Genomic DNA, 23,370 nt, shown 5'->3' with positions numbered 1-23,370 from the left:
GAGATGTTAGATGGACGAAATGACACTGCTATCTTTAGGCCTTGTCTACTGTCCACCATGTTTGAGGTACATCTATACCACATGATGTGATGACGAAAAGTCTCTCTATAACAACACTCTTACGGATTTGTTGTTTATTTCTAGAGCAGGAGGACAAAAACTAATCTTGCCTATTGTTCTAAGTGCTTTTCCTAAGTATGTTAATGAAATGAGATGATATGAGTTGTCTCTCTTTACCGCATTATTTCTTCCAAACCATTACTGACTGGCAAAAACTCACTTCAGATCAATTCAATTTATGAGTTATTTAAACTCAAATGAATTTATTTACAAAAAACATAATTACCCAAATATTATTTTTATATGAAGGATGCTAATGTGAAAATTTGTGATGTCATAAAATACACATATTGAATTGAATGTCACTTACATTTAGTTGTAATGTCATAATGTGAAGTAATGTAATATCCAATTGTAAAACCATGATGTAATATAATTTATGTATTTTTTTACAGATTGGATGCCATTTAGCTACAAGTGTATTGTAATACCTCACTTAAACTATGAAAAACTGAAACTGAAAAATAGAACTGAGAGGGTTTAGGTCATTACTTAAGTTTCAGATTGTGATGTGTTATTTTGGACACATTTAGCTTCAATTCTATAATAATCCATTCTAACTCTCTGTTAGAAAGGTGGGGCTTTATATTGTATCTTCATTATGATGCTGTCTGGTAGTTTAGGTGCAGTTTGACAAATGTTTAACCAGGAGCAGGCGGCTCTGTTCTCTCTCTTACATTGTGTCACCCTCTGAATTATACATATACCTTTGGTATCTTTAATGGCTTTGTTCTCCTTTCATCTGAATTGAAAACCTCATAGTGCCATATAAACTGGGGCAGGAACATGTTCATGCTGTTTCAGCAGTTTACTGTTTACATATTGTTGTTCCTTTTGATTTTTGACGCATGATAAATTCACAACTGTCAACATTGAACTACAAAAAAGGATGACAAAGTAAATGAAGACAAAAATAATAATATCTATCTGGATTTTAATGAATACTTAATTACATTCTTTATTACTCTGAGACAAAACTGAGTACATGATGCAGGTTAATGAATATCAAAACAAAACAAAACAAAACAAAACAAAACAAAGCAAAAAAAAATTAAAAACATCATTAATGTTTAATAGTGGCCAATGAAGTGCCACTATTAAACATTAATAATGTAACTGAAAATAGAGTTGGAATACCAACAATTAATCAGAAATGTACAAGAATGAAGTAAATGTACACTGTAACTACACATTTACAAGCAAAACAGAAAATATACTGTAAAGTGAAAGAGATTTGGTTTTAAGTAGATGATAGTGGGTTTGAATAATTAACTTAAAGTCCCTTATTCTTGCTGTTGGACTGGTAGTTATTGTTACCTACTGGCTTCCAAAGCTTTCAGTTAAAACCTGTAGTTTGTAGGGCTCAGTGGTGTCAGGGCAAAACCAAAGCTTGCACCAAAAGTCACCTTAATGTTGCTGGGGTGCCACGGTCTTGAAAATATATTTACATTGTTTGCAATTAAATGTCAAATTGCAGCTATGAAAGACAACAGGGCCATTAGGAGACCACAGTTTCCCAAAGCAAAAGCAGCCAAGATGAAAGACTTGATGAGGGTCTCCTGAAACAGAAAGAAAGATAGAAGTTAGAAAGTAGACATGAGGACTGTCCCAAAAACATTCCCACTATTACACCTTTCTCACAGCAGACAGTCTGAGGAGCACAAGCGTATCTAGTAACACTAACAATAGCTCCGTTCCATTTAGGTGGGTCAGTCAGCCAGCAAGCAGGGACACCTGAATGGAGTGCAGCCATGTCTAATGTCATTGGTTACACCTGCATATGACAAGGCAGGAAAGCTCTATGACATGTCAGTATATGATTTTATATCATCTAAAATAATATTATATGAATGTCGCTGTGATACCAGAGAAAATGAAAAACAAGTCTGACAAGATCTTTTTAAAATCACCACCGGGAAGCAGGACAGACATTATATTCTACCTACCCAGCGACCAGGCTGTGATTGGTCAGAGAGAATGCCTTGTTGGTCATCTGATCCCAGTGCTGCTGGTCAAACAAACAACATGAATAATAGTGCAAAAGTACATTTGGCATCACTTAACAGTGCACTCAATACTCTGCCAAGTTATGAAGGCTATTCCTTATCATCATAATTTAAATACCAGTAAAACTCAAAATGCACAATGAACTTCATTAGAGTTATCCTACATGTTTTGATGTAAAGATGCTTGTGCATCAGCATCAGGAGGAGGAACCTGAATGAGGCCTGCAAGGTCACGTAGCCAATCAGAACATGTGTCGCCCATGGTGAGGGGAGGAGCAGCGATGATTGATGCATGCCCAAGAACATGGCTGCCACTGTAATCACATGGAAACCGGAATTAATTAATGAATTAGTCATCTAGGAAGTCCTTGCAAAGTGTTGGCAAAGATCAAACTTTATTTAAACAAACCCACCTGCCATGATCTCAGTCACAGAGCCAACTCCCCAGTGAGCCCACATGTATCTTTTGACACAAATCATACAAAGATATTAATATACTGTAATAACAATATAATTAAATATAAATAAATCTCACATTTAATCTAGCAGCCAAAAAATCCTTCGCTTAATCCTCCAATTTGTCTGTCAGTTATTCATGCAGTCAGCCAGACAATCCAGCATACAAGCACAGCTCAATAGTTACATTAACAGCAAGATTAAACCGAAATCCCCAACCCAATTATTGTTCATACTGGTCTCCCTGGTATCATGAAAAAACCAGGCCAGAGAATATCCTCCCTCCCTCTGTGACTCAGCAACGGTAGCTCCTTTCTGATTCAGAGGAACAAATCATCCCAGTGGTGATTAATGCTACCTTCTTGGCGCACTGTGTTACAGGCAATTTTAAATATAATGATGCACGGATGTCAAGAACAATACACTCTAGTTGTAGTTTATGTGTTATGGCAAGAGCCTAGCTGTCTCTCAAAGATAGATTACTATGTTTCCTGGATAATGTCCCTGAACCCACCCACCAAGAACTATAGGAATGCAGCAATGTAAAATACTCCATTACAAGAAAAGTTCTACTGCTACTACTACTTCTTCATACACAATCAACAAACTACCAGTTAGGCCCTTCCAAAGGGTCAGCAGATAAATCTGAGGGGTCGTGATGATAATCTTTGATTTTTGGTGAAATATTGGATCATTTGAACATTTATTGAAATGAAAGCATGTAAGAAGTTTAGAGGGGAAAATCACTATTTGGTGGAGCTGTTAACAACTCATAGACATGTGAAATGTGACCCCGACTACACACTGCTTTTTGTGAGACGTCCAAAGCCAAAAAAGTTGGAAACCACTGGTTTCATCTTTAACAATGTGTTGTATTTTAAAAGCTTGTTATATTAACCATTGTGTCAAATCTTCATCTGAAAAGTAACTAAAGCTGTCAAATAAATGTAGTGGAGGAGAAAGTACAATATTTTCCTCTGAAATGTTGTGGAGTGGAAGTATAAAGTAGCATCAAATGGAAATACTCAAAATTGTAATTGAGTACAGTACTTAAGTAAATGTACTGAGTTACTTTCCACCACTCCTGCGACACTGAATACACATGCACATACCTGTGAGAGTCAAGTGATGATCTGAAAGCAGCCACGATTGGTTGAATCAGAGCTAATGCCAGGACACAACAACCTAGGTAGGGATGGACACCTGCATGCTGCACACACACACACACACACACACACACACACACACTAGAGCTGTGCGGCAATTGATAACTGATCCAACACCCCTCTCTGCTGGTGATGTATGACTACAGCAGGACAATAACAAATTGTTTACAATCTGTAAGCGTTTCTTAAATCTTAAATTGATTTTAAACTACATACAATGATACAATGATGGATATAATTGTAGATGTTACAATAGTTTTCATACAATAGAACTGTCAAGGGTTAGTTCAGCTTGGTTAAGTTGTATCACTACTACTTGGAGTGGCAGAAACTGGATAATTCAACCATTTATCCTTTACTTTAAGTTAACTATTTCACCTGTTTTTTCAATCATTTATCCAATAGCTACTGTAATTAACAATTGATCCAAATACTGTACTTTTAGCTGTTTTAAGCATTTATCCATTACTTTTACCTACCTGTTTCTCTTTGTGTCTTTGTTTCCCTGCTCATTATTTATATTCTTTTTGAAAAATTGTGAGCAAAAAGTTAAATTACCTTGTTAAAAACATAAACATAATACATAATAATCTGACTAGCCTGCTTAGTGCCTCTAGGAATTTGGGTAAAGTGATTGATGTGAGTGGATACTGTACCTCGCTCCAGCCTCTCCTGTAGAAAAATGGAAGGCAAAAGGCCACAATGGTCAGACTCACAGTTACCATCATCAGGCCTCGATGAACCTAGACACACACACACACACACATACACACACACATACACCATATTTGCACACAGGATCATTGTATGTGTGCATGTGTGTGTGTGTGTGTGTGTGTGTGTGTGTGTGTGTGTGTGTGTGTGTGTGTGTGTGTAATATCCACCTGGAACCAAACTTTCTTGCCAAACAGAGTCTGATTTGGCCAATCAGTTCTATAGAAGCTGGCAATGATGATACCGACACTTCCTGTTAGCATCCAGGCTACAAGCATCAGTGCACCTAGAGAAATAGAGGCAGTAGAGCAGTTACTTCCCTCAGCTAAAAGCCACTCCCAGTGTTAATTAGCTTGATAATGTTCAGTGGTGGTAGAAGTAGTCAGATCTTTTACTTAAACATCCCCTCCAGACATTTTTTAAGACATACAAAAATACTATATGAATATGGTTTTTCCACATAAAAGTTCTATTACCTTTTTAAAAACTAAATTACAATTAAGCTAATTAAAATATATATATTCCTCCTTCTAACTCTTTGAAAAAAATCCAGAATCTTTGAATATCCAAATATTTTGAATTTAACTTCTAGACACCAGATGTCTCATACTTCACTGTTACGTCCACTCACAGTGTTTGTGCACTGGAGGCTTCAAGTTTCCACGTCACACTTGTGTAAGCTGCATGGTTGGACCGTGATTGGCTCTGAACTTGTGATGTCACAAGTCATGCACACAATACATGCTTTAAAGTGTTTTTAAGGTGAGCACAGAGAAACATTCCCTCGTCAAACAGATGAATATGAAAACAGCCTTCTAGTGTCAAACTCTGCACATACATCATTCTACACAGTGAAGCTCTAGGAAATGTAACAATAAGCAAAAGAGATTTTTTGAGCGGAGGGAGACTTTAAGTAAAAGTAACAATACGATAGTGTAGAAATACTTTGTTACATGTAAACCTTATGCTCGTAAACTTTTATTTGAGTAAAAGAACAAGAGTATTTGCATCAAAACTTACTTAAAGTACCACAAGTAAAAGTACATTTTACGCTCCGTACTGCTGGGTAGCTTATGAATTTCCTCCTGGAGATCAATAAAATCTTAGTCTTTTGATGACCTACAGTACAGACAAACCTTTCCATTCACTTGAATGATAACATGTGCCAAAACTTATGACTGGTACTGTATAATAATCGGTCATAATGTTATTAATATTAATCTGAATCTGCAAAGTAACTAATAACTAAAGTGATCAGATAAATAGTGGAGTAAAAAGTACAATACTTTTTGCAGAAGAAGTATAAAGTAGATGTAAATGAAAATACTAAAGTAAAGAACAAGTGCCTCAAAATTGTACTCAAGCACAGAATAGTACTGAAAATAGCTGCAACCAGTGGTCCTGATTTTGTATAAAGAAATATAATTTTGATAACAGATAATTTACATATTGTAGAGAGAACAATAATGGAGTCCTCCTGGACCTTGTTAAGGCTAATAACATTTTCTTGGATGACTTTGACTGCACCAGCCACTCTCAGTGATATAAATGTAAAGTACCATGCACTTTCAGAATGATTGGTCCGCGGGAGCCTTCAAGAATCTCAGGTGGGCCGGTGATACGTTTTCTGAGGGTGGAGATTAGAGGTTGGCGACTATGCCTCCACAATTTACCTGGTGGAGAAAGACAAAGCTTATTAAATTCCTCAAAGTTTTATTTTTAGCCATCATACAGTATGTCTGAAAAATGATTAATCATCCTCCTAACCCTGGTGCATTCAAGACCAGCGGGACATGATGGGAATCTTCACCAATTAAGAATTTAAAGGTCATTCTAGGAATCCCAGATCATTTGAAGTCAGATAAAGCAACGGCTTTAGATAAAGGAACGGCAGGCTTACACACCCTCTGGCACTAAAGACAAATCCTTATCCATTACACACAAATGTGTGTGTTAAATATGGGACACAAAGTGGTTAAACTAACGGCTGCCCCACATATATCCTGCTCTCAAACTGCAGCATCTTCACAGCATGTTCTCTTTACAATAAAGCAACGGTGAAAGGAACTAAAAAGTGGGATTTAATTCATGTCAAGCACTCATTCATCATTTCAATCTCATTTCAACCATTAACCATTAACCAAGAAAAAGCCCTTCATCACCTGTTAATGACGTCCTCTTGCCCAAATAAAACTGATACCCATCCAAGATGGTGATGCTGATCAAACTATCATGTGGCATAATAAAGCTCTGACAGTTTGGTAAGAACTTCAATTGGGCTCTAAAGCTACCAGGGTCAATGAGTTCAACATTTCTAAAGTGGCACGTGTGTGTGTGTGTGTGTGTGTGTGTGTGTGTGTGTGTGTGTGTGTGTGTGTGTGAGTGTGTGTGTGTGTGTGTGTACTCTCATACCGTACTGAGCATGTCCACTGGCTAGAAACAGAAAGTACTCTTGGTCCAGATCATAGCGTGCTGGTTCCTGATTGGACAGTTTGACTGGTCGATTGAACCTGCACTGGAGCGATCCATCTGCCAGTCGCCATGACACCGAGGAGAGACCAGCCTGCGAACACACACATAAATACATATTGACAGTGTATTATTGTGTCAGTATATTTTGAGGACTAGTTAGTCTGAGGATTATACAGAAGTACAACTTTGTAAAACTGAGTGCATTTTAAAAAAGTAACTTTTATGCAAGAATAGATTACATCAAATAGAAAAAATGAATACATTTTTAAAAATCTAGACTTTATAGCATATAGACAGTGAGCTCAACCTGACAGTCAAATGCAAATATGCTAAGAGAAATTAAAATCTATTATATAACATTTAATTATATATCACTGTAATTATATTTATAGAGTTTATGTGTAATGCAAAGCTATCTGTATCATGTTCAATATTTAATTGTTTTGCCATTTATATTCCACATAAACAGTAAGTACATAATGAATGAAAAAATGTACATAAATGAATGAAAAAATGAAGTTTGAATTGTTTTTGAAGCCCATCTCAAAAAAAAAAAGAAGAAGAATAAAGGTCTAAACTTTGTCAGAAATACAAGCTGCATGAATAAAAGTCTGAGTAGCTAGCTGCATGATGTTTCTTCAGAAAATACAGTGTCTGCATATAATGGAAGGTGTCCCAGATGAAATAAAGTTGCTTCAAAGTGATAAAAAATTGAAACGCTACTGACAAAAATATGAAATGTTTCTTGGCCATTTTTATGCTCTTTTAAAACAGCCTAACTCAAGCTTCAGTCATATTTCCATCTACTGTCAAGTCATCCAAAATTTTCCAAAAGTTTTAGGCGTCAATATTGGATCATGAGGTAAAAATAACATCTGTGCAACTTCAGTCAAGCTTTATCCTGCACTGCATAATCAATCCAAATATTATTACAACTGAACTGTATATGCAGGTGTTATCAAACGGGACTGTGGGCTACCAAAAGTCATTTAAAAGTTCTAAAGTTCTGTCTCCCAAAAATGTTTCACACTTGTGTACTTCCTGTTTATATTGCACTTGATTTAGTCAGAGAAAGTCGACTTGTATTTATTCTGTATGTGTTTTGTCACCTGTGACTCGTCCTCTGGGTGTGTTCGACCACTGATGAATGCAGCAGTCACTGACACTCTATTCCCATCTTTCACACACATATACACATCGTCGTCGCCCTGGACACACAAACACACATATGTATGAATACAGAATGCATATAGACTTTCAGATTCAGGTGCAGGATGTTAAATGTATCACAAACCTCATAAAGAACACTAGGGCTTGTCTCGGATGCATTTTGTAAGGACAGTACTGATACAACAAGGTAAAAATATGGTGCCACATTTTCCCTAGTGCTAGTTGGCTTTATTTTCTGTCATATTACTTGCATTAAACATCATTCGGGTCATTATGTGATTCAGTATGGTGTGTTTCACTAAAGAACTAGCTTACCATCCATGTGTCCCAGGACAAGGCAAAGGAAAGGTATCCCTCCGCTGGGCCGCTCAGCTCAAATATCACAGACTGCAGAGAAAAATCATGAAGACACAACAGTTATATTTTGCAAAATTCAACCGTTTTTCAATCTGCAATATAACCTTTATATTATTTTGTTATTCCAAAGATTCCAGATAGTCCAGTCAAGGCCTACACAAGAAAGTGATGGGGATATTAATTGTTTTGGTTCATAACTATTTGACATTCGTATTCTGCATTTGACATATTGCATTCTTGGGAACTGAGAGAGGCTGTGTCTGATAGCTGATACACAATGTCTCAATTTATGAACACAATGTCTCAGTTTATGTTGTATGATGTTGAATATTAATGTTAAAATGCTACATTTTGCACCCTTAATTATATGAATTGTGTCAGGAAATGAAATAGTTAAACCGTTCTGTCTGGTCCCTCTGTTGTCATGGACAGGAAGAAGCAGTGAGGATCTTCTTTTGGATCACAGCCTGGAGGGTCAAAGAGGCAGGATTTCTCCCAGCCACATCCCTCCGCAGTGAACTAAAGGAGTAGGTTCAGGGAAGGAGTTATTTGTCTTAACAGTTTATTGATTACTACTGCATGTTCAGACAGGGAATCAATGTCAGCAGCAGTAGTCTAAATGTTGTAACACTCACAGGTCCAGACAACATAGAGGATGTGGTCGTCGGTGCTTTAGTGGGTGTAGTGGTGGGCTGAGGTGGAGGAGGACTAACACCATGCTGGGAGATGATTGGTCCTGGCTGCTTCACCCAAAATAAACGGTAGTGTGCAAGTACAGTTACACTGGAAAATAAACCCATCGATAGAGATGCACACACGTACTGTTAGCAGACCAAGATTCAAAAAGTAATATCCAAACTTACAATAACATGTAAAAATGTCTTTAAATGACCCTAAAGACCCTGTTTTACAAACAGGTGAAATAACTTAGTTAGGTTAGAGGAATCACAATTTGTCATGTCTGTCTTAAAACAACAGTCAGGAGCTCAAATGAACATTTAAATAGTTTTTTATCTGCCATAATCATTCTTCCTGTTCATACTGACCATTGGACACATGTATCCTCATATAAGCTTCACATCTACTTTTAAATGCATTTTTGCATAAAATGACTGTATGTAGGTGTATTGGCAAAGCACAAATAGTGGGTTTTTACAAATATTTATTTCGTACAAATATTTTTTAAATTATTTGTCTTCAGGAAAAAAAACCAAAACATGTCCAATAGCTGGTTTTCCTTGTGAGCGTATGGCATCAAATGGAAATACTCCAGTAAAACACAAGTACCTCAAAATTTTCCTTAAGCACAGTACCTAGTTATTTTCCACCACTGGTTTTTAGTTACACCTGCACTTTTTCTGCTAAATCGAACAATAATAAAGAATAGGGCTAAAGGCTGATTGCCATGACATTGCTTGAGCTCATTCTTCTGCCATAGAGTACATGTGAAGTGCTGACACTCCATTGACTTGACGGAAGGTCTTGGCTCATTCATTTGGAATGTGTGCATCATACAGACAGACATATTTATAAGGCAAGAAGGCAAAAAATGTCAGAGGACAAAGCTAACATTAAACTCTCGTGTTCACTTTGCATTAGGCAAGATATGCACCTTTTGTCTGCCTGTTTTAGTCTGTAGATTATGTTGCTAATAAAATAATGCTGTGTGACACTACCACTGTTAGACTAAATTTTTAGCATTAACCACTATTCTATAATTGTCAGTCGTGGCCACAGTGACAGGTGTACAGCAAAAGTATACACACCAGCTTTAAATATCTTCAAATTTTGAAATGTATATGCTTTATATTAACTCACAAGAACTGAACTTCACTGGGAGCATCTTCAGGAGCATTCCAGATGACAATAACCTGTGTTTGTTTGGCATCACTCGTATGACTCACTGCTGAACCCTGGACACACACACACACACACACACACACACACACACACACACACTTCTTAAAGTTCATTTTATACACTCCCTGGAGCCAGCATTAAATGTTTTAGTTATAACCATACTTCTCCTGTTAATGACAAGCCAAACATTCTGCTCTATGTGTGTGTGTGTGCATTTGTATACCTGCTGCTTATTACAGGTGAGCAGCTGCGTCTTGGTCGGATCAGTCAGGGTGAAGGTGCCAACTGTGGATACTGAGCTCTTATTGGCTGCATCTCTGGCCTGAAGCAAGAAACCCTTGAAATATGATGGTCCAGACAGGATGACTGGAAATGGTGTTTCAAAAAGTATTGAAAGAAAAGAATATTAATGCGAGCAGTCATTACTATTCATTAATTTACTAAACTTATTAGTCAGGAATAAGACTTTAAATTCTCAATTTTTTACTTACAATACCAGTCAAAAGTTTGGACACACCTTCTCATTCACTTGAATAAGAAAGTGTGTCCAAACTTTTGACTGGTAATGTATATTTCAATTTATTACAGATACACAGACTATGCTCACTGGCTTCTTTGTTTTTGAGTTGTGAATATTCAAAATCTAAGAATGTACTGTGAACTGCTAATGGGAGTAACTTTACCTCTAACTTTCACATTACAGGCTTTATCACAGAACATGGTTTATGATGCTGCAGGTAAATGGACTGTACTTGTATAGCGCCTTTCTAGTCTTCTGACCACTCAAAGCACTTTTACACTACAAACCACACTCACCCATTCACACACATTCACACACTGAATGGGCACAGGGGCTACCATGCAAGGTCCCAACCTGCCCATCAGAGGAAACTAACCATTCATACACATTCATACACTGATGGTACAGCCATCAGGAGCAATTTTGAGGTTAAGTATCTTGCCCAAGGACATCGGTATGTGGACTGGAAGAGCCAGGAATCGAACCTCCGATCTTCTGATTAGTGGACGACCTGCTCTACCTCCTGAGCCACAGCCGTCTGCTGCAGGTATGGCAGGATTACTCGGTCACAGTCATTATTTACCTTGGATATGATCTCCGGGGCTGAACACAGTGGTGTTGGTTGTCAGGTGGTAGGGGTTGGGGCTCGTCTGACCAGGGACACCATGTTGAGCTTTCATGCTGCCACAGACTTTGGTGACCTTGCCGTTGGCATAGCAGCCTGCTGGTACCCAGTTACACACCGTGACAGAGAGGAAGAGGAGGCAACATAGCCCCACAGGAGACATCTACAGGATAAAGTATCAGCTGCTACAGTATGTCCACAATGCATAAAATGAAAAAGAAATCACTTAGTCCCCCACAGAATATGTTCTACATGAGTTCCTACTCCAGCTGTGAGTTGTGCACTATAAGTTTAGTTTAGCATTGCACTCCTGTAAGATTATCAGACTAACAATGGACAGCTTTTAAAAATGTATGAACCAGGTTCCACCAGGTTTCCTTCTTGTCAAAACTTGAGGCCTACTATACAACTCAGCCAGATTCACTCAACTGTACAGATTCAGGTGTCTTATGCTAGTAGCAGCTACTGTAGCGTCAAGCCACTAGCCTCTAGCAGAGATGAGGAGCAGTCAGGTGTCCCAAGAGGCCATAATAAATAACTAGCCTTTTTCACAACAGACATATTGACTCATGATGAAGTGTAAAAGTAAGAAAAGCACAGCCACTATTAATAATATTAATGATGGCTCTGTTCTATTCAAGTGTCCCAGTAAGTCATGACAGACTGACAGTGAGCCAGCTGAACAACACCAGGAACCTGAAACTGAAGCGGCTAAATGGAATTCAGCCATCATTCATTTTATTACTCACTCTTGTGCTTTTCCTGCTGTCACATCAAAATGTCTTGAGTGAATAAAAAGGCTAGGGGCCTGGTACTCTCACACCTACTATACATGGAATGCAGCCATCATTAACGTTACTAATTACAGCTGTGTTTGACAAGTCACTTGTTTGGCGTGACATATATATAACCACATTAAATAGCTAAACATTCACTTTGAATTCAGTCAGTTCAGTATGTAAACATAGAACAGGTTATCAGTTAAGCTTTTAACAGACCACGGATGGATGCAGTTGTTGGACTCACCATTCTGCTGCAGGAGAAGGAAACACTGCCTCAACTCCAAGGAATAATTTCCCGAATTTACTATATATGTTTAAACGCAGTGTCACTCTCAGTGTGTGTGTGTGTGTACCTGTATGTTTCAAAGTGGATCACAAGGTAATACTGCAGCAGATTTACAACTGGATGAATGGACTATTGGAACATTACATGCTGATATGACATCATTTTTATTACCCTACTAAAGCAGTCTCATACACCCCATTTACATGTATATACATATTCTGCACATCCAGAGGAGTAGAATCTATGCAAATGAGTTAAAATATGTAGTATATAGGCTGTCACCATCATTCCAACATTGTAAAATTAGTGTTGGTGAAATTCCCATGGTGATATAAAACCATTACCAAGAAGATAAGGGAGCTTTTCTTTCTTCATTAGCATGGACTTAGCAGATTTTATTTTTTACCTTTGGACAGAGACAAGCCAGTTGTCCCACTCCTCCCAGTCTATGCTAAGCTAAACTAACTAAGTCCTGGCTTTAGCTTTAAGTTAAATGACAGCACTGATCTTTCTCATCTCAGCAAGAACATGTATTTCCCAAAAATGTTGAGCTGTTCCTTTAATTAAAGTTGTATAGTAGGTAAGTAGACTGGAAACGTGGGAGCTTTGCAGTTTACATGGTACACGTACAGTATTAGCATCTAGCCACCATGACGACCCCTAACCAACACACCATTTGTATTATGGAGAAGATTTTACCTTCAGTGAGCTGATTAACTGTATTAAGAAAAACTGACTATTGATCCAGTATGTAAAGGATGGATACAAAGTTGCATGCTAACATTTGCTAATTAGCACTAAATACAAGGTACAGGTGATGTTGGTGGCACTGTCACTCTCTTTACATATATCTAGTCATAAACTTAAGTAGCCTAATGAGCAAATGGAAATTCTGATAAGATTATGGTTCTAGATGAAAAGTCCAGAGATCATGAAAGTTAGCATGGATTCATCCTCTCTGAACCATGAATATCTTGCAATATCACAGCAATAAATCCTGTAGATTTTTGAATATATTTAAGTCTGGACCTTGTTGTAAAATTGGAGAAGGATCCTTTGTCTTTCCTGCCCCCCTCAAAGCTGCAACGCAACCACATAAAGGAGAATTACTCTGATCTTAAAAGTTTTCACCAGGGTTTGTTACTTATCAATATGAAGAGAGATTTAGACCTTCCATTATGTGCCTGCTGCTGATATTGCAGGACATCACATCCTGTGCTTTCCTGTGACGTCAGTGCACCTGAACCACATATCAGTCCAGTCACTCACACAGTTTAATGGGGACATACTGTACTGTTACTGTTTTTATAGTCCAAATGTTTATTGCTGTTAGTTTTCTGTTAAGTCAAGTCAATTTTATTTGTATAGCCCAACATCACGAATCACAAATTTGCCCCAGGGGGCTTTACAATCTGTACAGCAATACAACATCCTTTATCTTTAGACCCTGGATTCCAATAATGAAAAACTCCCTTAAAAAAACAAAACCCTTAACTGGGAAAAAATGGAAGAAACCAAGAGCAACAGAGGAGGGATCCCTCTCCCAGGACACACAGACATGCAACAGATGTTGTGTGTACAGAATAGAACAAAAAACACAAATTACAGAAATGCAGCATGGATTTATAATATATATGAAGAATATGATAAAGAGGACGCCAAGCAACAGAATAGGACCTGAGCCATGTGACCTCAATCACAATGGAGTCCTGGGAAGAGGACAGACTACACATGCACACAGGGGAACCTCACATCACACCATTCACATACACGGAGGAAGAGAGACAAGAAACCACATACACAGGAGAGAGAGAAAGATAATTACATCATTCACACAGGAGAGGGAGAAGTTCTCTGCTACCTGGCCATGGATATATATATATAGAGAGAGAGAGAGAGAGCTTTTACAGTGAGTGAAGTGCAAAAATCTACAGTGAACCAGATGTTTTAGATGTTTTATACAAGTTATTCATATATTTGTTTTGGATAGTAAAGGACACAGGATGTGCACCAACTCAGACAGACAAACTACACATTTGAGCTGCTCCTGCCAATTTCATATTTACAGTAAAAATGAGATGTAGAAAGAAAATACTGATTTTTTAAAATTTTGTTTTGGTCAATGTTCCTGGAACAGTGTCAAATCATACCAAAATTGATTCAGGTTTTTGTTTTTTTTTTTTTTTATCATCTATGAGTTGTTTCATTTCCACAGTGCTTTGCAGTGTGGGACATACAGTATGCATATAGCATTCTACACATTGTTTTACTGTGAATGCACTACATACTGAAAACACAGTTGGTGTTAGTAGTACAGATATACTGTAGGTAGGGATGCACGATATTGGATTTTTTGCTGATATCCAATATGCTGATATTTCCAACTCACTGTGGCCAATTGCCGATGCAGATACCGATATATACACATATTTTTTTCCAGGCTGAGGAGACTATTATGCATGCAAGCATAGATTGTACTAAGTATGATCAAGAAAGACAATATATGAAGGAAGAATTTAGGAAGCCTTAAAACTTTAATGAACCTGCCAAGTGGGTGGAGCAGTAGAGTTTTCTTTGAGTTTATTAGACAGACAGGATTAATGTGTAGGATTTAATCTCTGGCTAATATCTAAAATATTCTGTATTGTTTGTTCTCGGGAACATGAATATGTTGAATGCTAATGAATAAACATTGGCTAAAAGATGGTGGCTGTGATGTTGAAAGATACAGTGAATTATGTGAGGGGGATTTATAACATGAAAAATGTAGATTCTCAAGCATTGCAATCCCCTATCTGATAATGTTTACAAAAAAATATCTGTGTCAGTAATCTGACTACAGAAACTCAAAAGTATCTGTTGTGATTTTGGATTACATTTTAATGTACTTTATCTATGTCAGTAGATGACATAATCCTGGCATTATATTTCATGTGGCTCTTGCAGTACAGGCCTGGCATGTTGCTCCCTGTCTGCCCGACAGCCGCACTGCAGTGCCAGGTTATGTAACTCCTGTCTTGTCTGTCTGTGTTAGCGGCATGTGTGCATGTTTCTGGTAAAGCTCAGAAATTGCGCAACTCAAATTATGCAATTGGACGTTCTTTGTAAGCATTTTGGCAGCAACATCCAACCCTTTTTAAAATAATTTATTGCTGTAAATTTGACAGATTACATCAAGGTTTCCCTTAGCCATTAAGCCTAGGTGAGTAGGAAGTTGAATGTTTAAATCTGAATGCAAGAGGGAAAAGTAAACAGACATTGTTCAGCAGCCACTAAGTTCCCCTGACCAAGGCACTAAATTCCCAACTTCTCCAGACAGCAGGCACACTCAAGTGCAAGACTGGCTACTACTGTACAGGCATGTATGAGCAGAAATCTCCGCCGCTGTTCACTGACCACAATTTTGTGAAAAAAGAACACATTTGCTCATCTGATACAGCAGTAACAGTGTTCCGTTTTACTCGGGTCATTACGGTAACGGTCCCCAGTCTGTGGACCACGCCCCCTCTCTTCAGCCACAGCGCGTCCAGGAAAACAGAGCCGTCACACGTCACACGACACTGTTCTCCTGCTGCTGCCCGGACCAGAGACACAACTGACAGGTGACTGGGAATGTTTTTGCATTGTAGTTTTACTAAGCTTCTACGAGGTCAGAAGATAAAGTATTAGCTGCCTTAGCTAGCTGACACAAATTGAGCTCTAACAGTTATAACTAACACTTCTAGGGTAACTACTGACGTGACGCTTTCACTAACTACCGCTACTAATTCTGGTTTACACCCCAATAAGGAAGAATACATCTGTTGTTTTGATACGAAGAAAGCTTAACACCATTCAAATTTCTGTCTATTCACTAATGTTTTTAGCTTTATCTTCCTTAATGACTGCGGTACTCAATGTTACTTCATGAAACATAAATGAACATAGAGCACTCCCTCTCAAGTTGTGATTAAAGCTTCTTCACCAAAACGCTGCTCTGACGGCACCGCCCACTAACTCTGGTAGGAGCCGACTGTATGAATTAACAGCGAGACCACATACATAACATTAAAAATGATGTGCTTTCAGCAAATCGTGTGAATGCCGAATTGTTGATTGATGTCTAAAGATTAAAAAGTGGGCATGCATTCTGTGTTATGAAGCATGACTATTCGCCAGTAAGCAAGGCAATATTGAACGACCACTCCTTTGAATGGAGTTTGGTATTTTTCTACAGCCGCAAACGGGACGTTAGCTCTGCGGGCTCCTGCATCATCACGGCTAACAGTCATTCAGTGTCTTGATGAGACTGCACATGTATATATCTGTTTGTCACTTGGCTCGATGTGACAAACAAGCTGGACAGTGGTTGGAAGAGTTTTATAAATAGAAATTGTGACATTAACGGCTGGATTCCTGACCTTGTCCTGTTCAGACTGAAGCACTGCGCAGACTCAGTGGGAGGGTTCAGTGGAGTTCACTGACTGGATGCTTTTAACCTGCTGCCTGGATCCAGTTTCTTACAGAACTGAACCCAAAGCTCTGACTGCATGATTTGCATGATGATTACTGTATGAGTATACTAGTACCAGCCTCAAACTGCTGTGGTTCAAGCACTAGGGTCTCAAGGGGGCAATGAGGAGGCTCCAGGAAGTCCCTGCCAAAAATATGTTTCAAAAAGTATTGTACATGCAGTATAATACTAAGTATCCAGGGGATTTAGCTGGATCAAACACAACGTCCTGAAGACATTTAACAGCTGTATTTTTAGACTGTCAGTGTGCATGTGTATTATTCAGATGTTAGTTCAATGTAATTCCCCATCCTCTAGAAACATGTTGAGTTAATGTTAATCTGAAAATTCAAATAGTCCATGAAAATTGTGATTCATTAATATTCATAAGTATGTTTTAATTAATGTATAATCTATTAAAATAAGAACTGATGTGTTTTCGTTACCTTATCATGAGCCCTTTATATCTACATAGGGAGTGGGTCCTCTTCCATGGAGGCTGCAATGTTGTACCGCCATGTTTCTACAGTAGCCCAGGACAGACAAACCAAACACTGGCCCTAGAGACGGCCACTGTAGGTTCTCCTACACACTCGCAAGGGGAGGGTGAAGGTGTTCAGGGGTATTCAGTTGGTTGCAATGTGCAACCTCACTGCTAGATGCCACTAAATCTTACACACTGGTCCTTAAATATTTGTAATATGTGGACATAAATGAAAAGTGTCATGGTTACTTTCCACCTTTCGTTGCTGAAATAGGCCAAAATGGTGAGAGGTGGAGGAAGTATTGGGAGCTTTTATTTTACTACTTCTCCATTAGTGTGGTACGCCATTACAACTAAAATTTTATTTAAGTAAAAGTATCAGCAAAATGTGCTTGTAGTATCAAAAGTAAATACTTGCTATGCTTTTCATAATTTATGTTTATATATATATATCACTGGACTGTTACTGAGCAACATGTGTAAGCAACATTAATTTTGTAGTTGTTTAATGTGGAACCAGATGTACAGTATCTACTTTATAGTGGAGAGTTTAATCTATATCTGACAACCTGCAACCTAATTCAGTGCAATAAAAAGGACAATATGCCTTTTGAAAGGGGTAGAAGTATACAGTAACAGAAAATGGCAATTCTCATGTACTCAAAACTGTGTTTGAGTAAATTACTTGACTAAATGTATGCAGTTTTTTTTCACCCATTGAAAACGGTTGTTGGTTTATTTAGGTTTGTCACTCTTTAGTTGTCATTGGTTTTGGTTTAAAGGGTCAGTTATGTCAATTATAAAGAGTGGGCTTCTGTTATTTTGTATCCAGTAAAGATGTGCATTAAAAAAGTCAAGTTTCAGTGCTTCAGCGTATATCTTTAGAAAGTTTGCTCTGGCTATATGCATGTCAAACTGGCTGACTGAGGAAGGTTTGTGTTGTACGTCAGTTTTTATCAGGAGCTACTTGTATCATCTGTTCAAGCCATAGTACATGTTGTACCTCCTGGTCTGCAGAGTGAGCCTCCTGGTGCTACTAGTGTTACTAGTGTTACAAACCCATTTTGCACAACCCATGTCTCAATCATCTCACTGCCTAAAAAACTTTGTTTAACATTTAACCCTTCTTATCTTCTGCCTGTTAGCAGTATTTGCTAACCCTCTGTTACTTTTTGAGTAACCTCAGTGGTTTTCTGTCAAAGCATTTTCTGTGGGGGTTATGCTGTGATGATTTCCTTCCTGTAAATGATCATTTTTTGACTGATGTACTTGATTAGGAATCATTGTAGCTCTGTTAGTTCTAAGTTGCATATATATCAAAATGCTGATTGCTGTCTGACAAAAGCAAATATTTGGCAGTATGACTCACATCTGTAGCAGATTTTGCAACTGTGTGTTGAGGGTTTAAATGTTTTTCATTGAGGTGTTTACATTCATTGTGTGGTCTACTGTATGTGTCTTACTGTAGTTTTTGGCTGGATCTGTATGTGTAGCATTACTGTTTCTCCATATGAATAGCACACACATGGAAACTAAAGCTCAGCAAACTGCAGTACAGCCACAAACTACAGCCAGACATCAGCATATATGTATATGTTAGTTTACTGCCTTTATGTTAATAAATGCTAGTTTTTTACATTTTTATTTAACATGACAACCCAAAAAACCAAAAGTTCGCCAGTAGAAATCCATCAGGGAAGGTGATTATTGATTTAAAATTCTTACTATTTTTGACATTGGATTGGATTCCCTGCTTTCAGTCATAGGGTTGTGATCCTACGCACATGTCACTAAGACTTGGTGGTGTGAAAGAAATGTTTGGAACTTTTTAGCCTGGAAGCATGTCCTCATGGTTGAGGGATGTAGTATAGTTTGGGGACTATCTGATACAGTTTAGAAGCTCAAAAACAAATGATTTGATAAGCGTTTTCTTGCAGATAAAAGGTTATAACTCTTTAGTAAGCTGTCTTTTCCTCTTTACAGGAGACCAGGGGTCTGTTAACTTTCGAGATGTTGCCTCAACACCTGAAGCAGATCCGAGTCCTGGTGCTCAACGAGAAGGAGAATTTAGAGCGGACTCTGTTCAGACTTGATCAAGGTAAAGCTCCTTTCAAACAACTGTGCTTCATGTGTTCCACATAATTTATTAGAGAAAATGCTCTGACTTGATAATTGCAAATAATTTACTAGCCACTATATTGTCTTCTACTGTGTGTGTGTAGCAGTGTAGAGTAGGATTGAAATCTTGTGGGTTGAAGTCATCAATATTGACATTATATTATTCAATACCTTTTAAATCTGACCAATTTTGAGGCCAAATTAGTTAATAGATCCTCTGTGTTTTCTACCAGTATGTTAACTCTGGCAGGATGGAACATTACAAACAATAAGTTAAAGTCTTCCTGTTTGCAGCAAATGTAATGTTCAAGTATAAAGTGAAAACAGGCTGCTTTTTATCCACCATACTGCTAGTGGACAACACTACAGACTGATTATAAGGCAAATACAGGATATACAGTATTTATGTATTGGACAATGTTTCCAGGTAGTAAAACAGGTACAGTTTTGCTGTGGATTGAAAGTATTCCATTTTGATGATTTAAATAAATACTTTCTCAATTATTTATTAATTAGATCAAAACCTAGTATATATGTCTGGAGCATGTATGAAACGCTAGAGGGCTTTTAATTTGTACGTTTCCTAGTTACCATCAGACATGAACATCGCAACATTTTTAAGATGTTTGTTTTTATTTATGTTGTTTTATGTAGCACTTTTCATACAGTAGTTGTAACTCAAGGTGCTGTACACATGAAAAAAACAATAATGTTGAAGATATATTGCACCAGATTCTGGGTGTAGATTATATGGTGCTGTTATAAGAAGGGTTGAGTTAAGATTTAGGCTATTTTTTACATGTTTTATATATTATTTCACTTACCCACATCTGAAATTAGTTTTAATGCAGTAACTATCAAGTGAATCATTAATGCTGAGTGTAAATGACCCCAAAACTGTGTTTCATGTGTGTAAAGTTTGTATTTGTAAATGTATTTGTTATAGTGCTTTTATTTTATTTACCATGAACACGGAAGTGCTTTATTTTAAAGGACGCTAGATGCAACATGCAGAAATTGACTGTATAGGTAATAAATGTCAAAAGACAGTCTCCTTGAGACCTTGAGAACGTGGCATTATTCTCACCTGAAGAAATATTAAAACTTATTAAAGTCACATATTAACATCCCTACAGCAAAAATTACAACAGCACATCTCCGCCATTGCTGCTCGCTGTCGGTTGGTGCGAAATACATTCTGTCTGGAATACTTAACTTCAGCGGCCTTCTGCTGCCTCTGGCTGATCAATGGTGTGGCTTCATCACTCAGTCCATGACTCAGTGACAGACAGACAATCGTGGTTATAGGGCTGGTGGCGCTCTAGCCAAAAAAAGCACTCCTCCATGGATTCATGATAGACAATAAAAAGAAAAACATGATCAAAATTGATGAAGCAAAGTCAGAGATAATCATCTTTTTTATTCCACGCATTCTTCTTCCTTGTCAAAACCTGGTGCCTAAATTACCCACAATGCAACTTGGCCGCCAACAGTTCTGTTGAAGGCAGAGGTGTGTTATGCTGGTAGCAGTTAATGTAGCCTAGAGTTGCTAGCCTCTTCTTCTTCTTCTCACTTCTTTCTAACTCCACATCCCCAGATTGTTTTCATTTTCAAACTTGTAGTCTTCAGCCCCAATTGACGCTGACTCAAGTGACATCACTTGAGGCAATTTATCAGATTTTACACAGCTCTGGAGACGCAAAAGGCTTTACACTACTTTTTTCATACATGCAGTAGAACTCCCCAACACCTGGAAACATGCTGATGTGGAAGAGTTTAAATTCTCAGGCAAATGGCACTTAATAGTGTCTTGAGCTTCTGTGATGTAATGTATTTCTCAATGACACAAAATATGGTATGTGGGCAGGGTATAATTCTGAGAAGGATTTAATCAAATCTGAAGGAATTGATTGGATCGGTCAAATGTAGGATTGACTCAGCAAGTGTGAGGCGTCTGGAGAACAACAACAGTTTAGAAGTGTAGAGGACTGTTGGCACCCACAACTCTTTCACCTGCGTTGTTAGAGCAAGACGCGGAAGACATGGGAGAAATGAAGAAGTAAGACCGTAACCACGCTGTGTCGTAAATGTAAACACAGTTTTAGCCAATAGTTTCTGAACACACACCTCTGACCCATGATATTGCTCCGCTAGCTGCTACGACCCACTCGCTAACAGTCAAGTGAGGTTTATATGATGTAAGGATGAAGCTGGTCTCAAATCACATTTGATTGGATAAATGTATGTATATGACAGGTTTTTCTATCCATACATATGGTCCCTGAGGGGGAGTGGCAAGCTAGGAACAATCATCCTCCTGATTTATGTGTTTTCATGCATCTAAATTCTTGGTTTTAGCACTAGTGAAGCAAATACTGTGAGTCATCTGGTCATTTTTTTTTTATAATAGGTAGTCTGTGACCTAATATGGGTCTATGTGGGTGTCAGGACATAAGAGCACCTCCGAAGCCTTGCTTTAAAGCTGGAGTATGTTTCATAATAAGTAATATGAACGGAAAATATAGAGAGTGTGTTGACTGAAGAAGCAGCAGCTCGTTGTGTCGGAGGGAGAAGTGTACCTCTTGACATTTAGAGCGATCTGAACCTGATAGGGATTTGTGGGCCGCCTCTTCAACTGCTCTATATATAGACTATCCATTCATGGTCCAGACTGCAGAGGACCAGGAAGACTGACGCTTTTTTGGCTAATCTCATCATAAGTGACTTTATGTGTAAAACATTCCTTTGTTTATTTCAGAGCTGCAGAGCCGTGTCTCTGTATTGTTTAGAAAGTTATGTTACGGTGCAAATGTTGATACTATAAAAGGTCAAGTGTGGATGAGAGAGCAAGCAGAGGCTAATGATCCTTTACCAATGAAATCTGATACTTTCAGTTACACAAATGACATAGAAATGAACTAAATTAAAACATAGAATGGAAACAAAGTGTAACTTTGTGGGAAACATGGCACAGTCATACTAAGCATTTAAACAAACTCTCCTCAGGTTTTGAGCTCCACTTCCAACTGGGTCCCAGTCTTCAGGGGAGGACAGTTACAGTGCACACCAACTACCCACCTGCTGGACAGAAGTTTAACCGGAACAACTACCGCGTTTTGCAGTGGAACTACCCAACAGGAAGGGAGGATGACTCTGATAAGTTTTGCTCTCTGGACCTCACCACAGCCGGGTCCTATCAGTACTACTTTACTCGTGGGTAAGATCCTGTAAATGACATAGAAAGAATGAAGTAGAGAATTAAATTTGTAATATCTACCAAAGATTTCCTGATACTGGTTTTGGTCCTTCGATATTGTTTTTCTTCTTGTTCCTTCATTTGGATGTTGCTCTCTTCTCTGTGCAGAATGATGTATGTGCAGAGTTTGTTTTTGCTGAAGGTGCTCATGTTAAATCTGAGTTTAAGGCGTGTACCTATGAGCATGATTTGTGACATCACAACTAGTTATGTAACTTACACAAGTGTGATGTGGTAACTTGAAGTAGGAGACGTCTTGTGTCCAACAGTAAGACTTGTAAGATAAAAATTATTTGCATATTCATAGATTCTGGATTTCTCAACGAGGAGTAAATATTAGTTTTTTAGGATTTTAACAAGGAGACATTTCAGACACAAAATATTATTCCATGCAATGTTGAGATCAAATACTGATGATTTTAGAGCCAGAGTGGACCTGCAAAATATCTCTGAAATGGATTCAAAATGTGACGACTGATGTATCAC

The 23,370-nt window shown here is 38.0% G+C and overlaps 2 protein-coding genes across 4 annotated transcripts in view; one reads left to right on the top strand and one right to left on the bottom strand.

The window, feature by feature from the left end:
- Positions 1-1,188: 1,188 nt before the first annotated feature.
- Positions 1,189-13,996, bottom strand: frrs1a (ferric-chelate reductase 1a). The gene is made up of 16 exons (XM_044368358.1): positions 11,425-13,996; positions 10,545-10,687; positions 10,280-10,374; positions 9,097-9,244; positions 8,861-8,980; positions 8,420-8,491; positions 8,044-8,142; positions 6,875-7,025; positions 6,022-6,135; positions 4,633-4,748; positions 4,405-4,491; positions 3,695-3,792; positions 2,540-2,589; positions 2,291-2,440; positions 2,067-2,125; positions 1,189-1,679 (listed from the first exon to the last, which is right to left on the bottom strand). The coding sequence occupies exons 1-16, from the start codon at positions 11,627-11,629 to the stop codon at positions 1,587-1,589; spliced, it is 1,800 nt and encodes a 599-aa protein (XP_044224293.1). The 5' UTR covers positions 11,630-13,996; the 3' UTR covers positions 1,189-1,586.
- Positions 13,997-16,037: 2,041 nt separating this feature from the next.
- The window catches only part of agla (amylo-alpha-1, 6-glucosidase, 4-alpha-glucanotransferase a), a 31,103-nt gene continuing 23,770 nt past the window's right edge, over positions 16,038-23,370 (top strand). For all 3 annotated transcript variants that reach the window (XR_006406603.1, XM_044369138.1, XM_044369137.1), the window contains exons 1-3: positions 16,038-16,136; positions 19,494-19,608; positions 22,635-22,845. Coding sequence is in view for 2 of the 3 variants with exons in the window: in XM_044369138.1 (XP_044225073.1) it covers positions 19,521-19,608; positions 22,635-22,845 (299 nt within the window). In the remaining variant the exon portion in view is untranslated. The remainder of the gene's footprint in view (positions 16,137-19,493; positions 19,609-22,634; positions 22,846-23,370) is intronic.

Source organism: Thunnus albacares, chromosome 12 (genome assembly GCF_914725855.1).
Source record: "Thunnus albacares chromosome 12, fThuAlb1.1, whole genome shotgun sequence".
NCBI lineage: Eukaryota > Metazoa > Chordata > Actinopteri > Scombriformes > Scombridae > Thunnus > Thunnus albacares.
The sequence above is the reverse complement of the archived record's forward strand: the minus strand, read 5'-3'. Positions and strand labels throughout refer to the sequence as shown.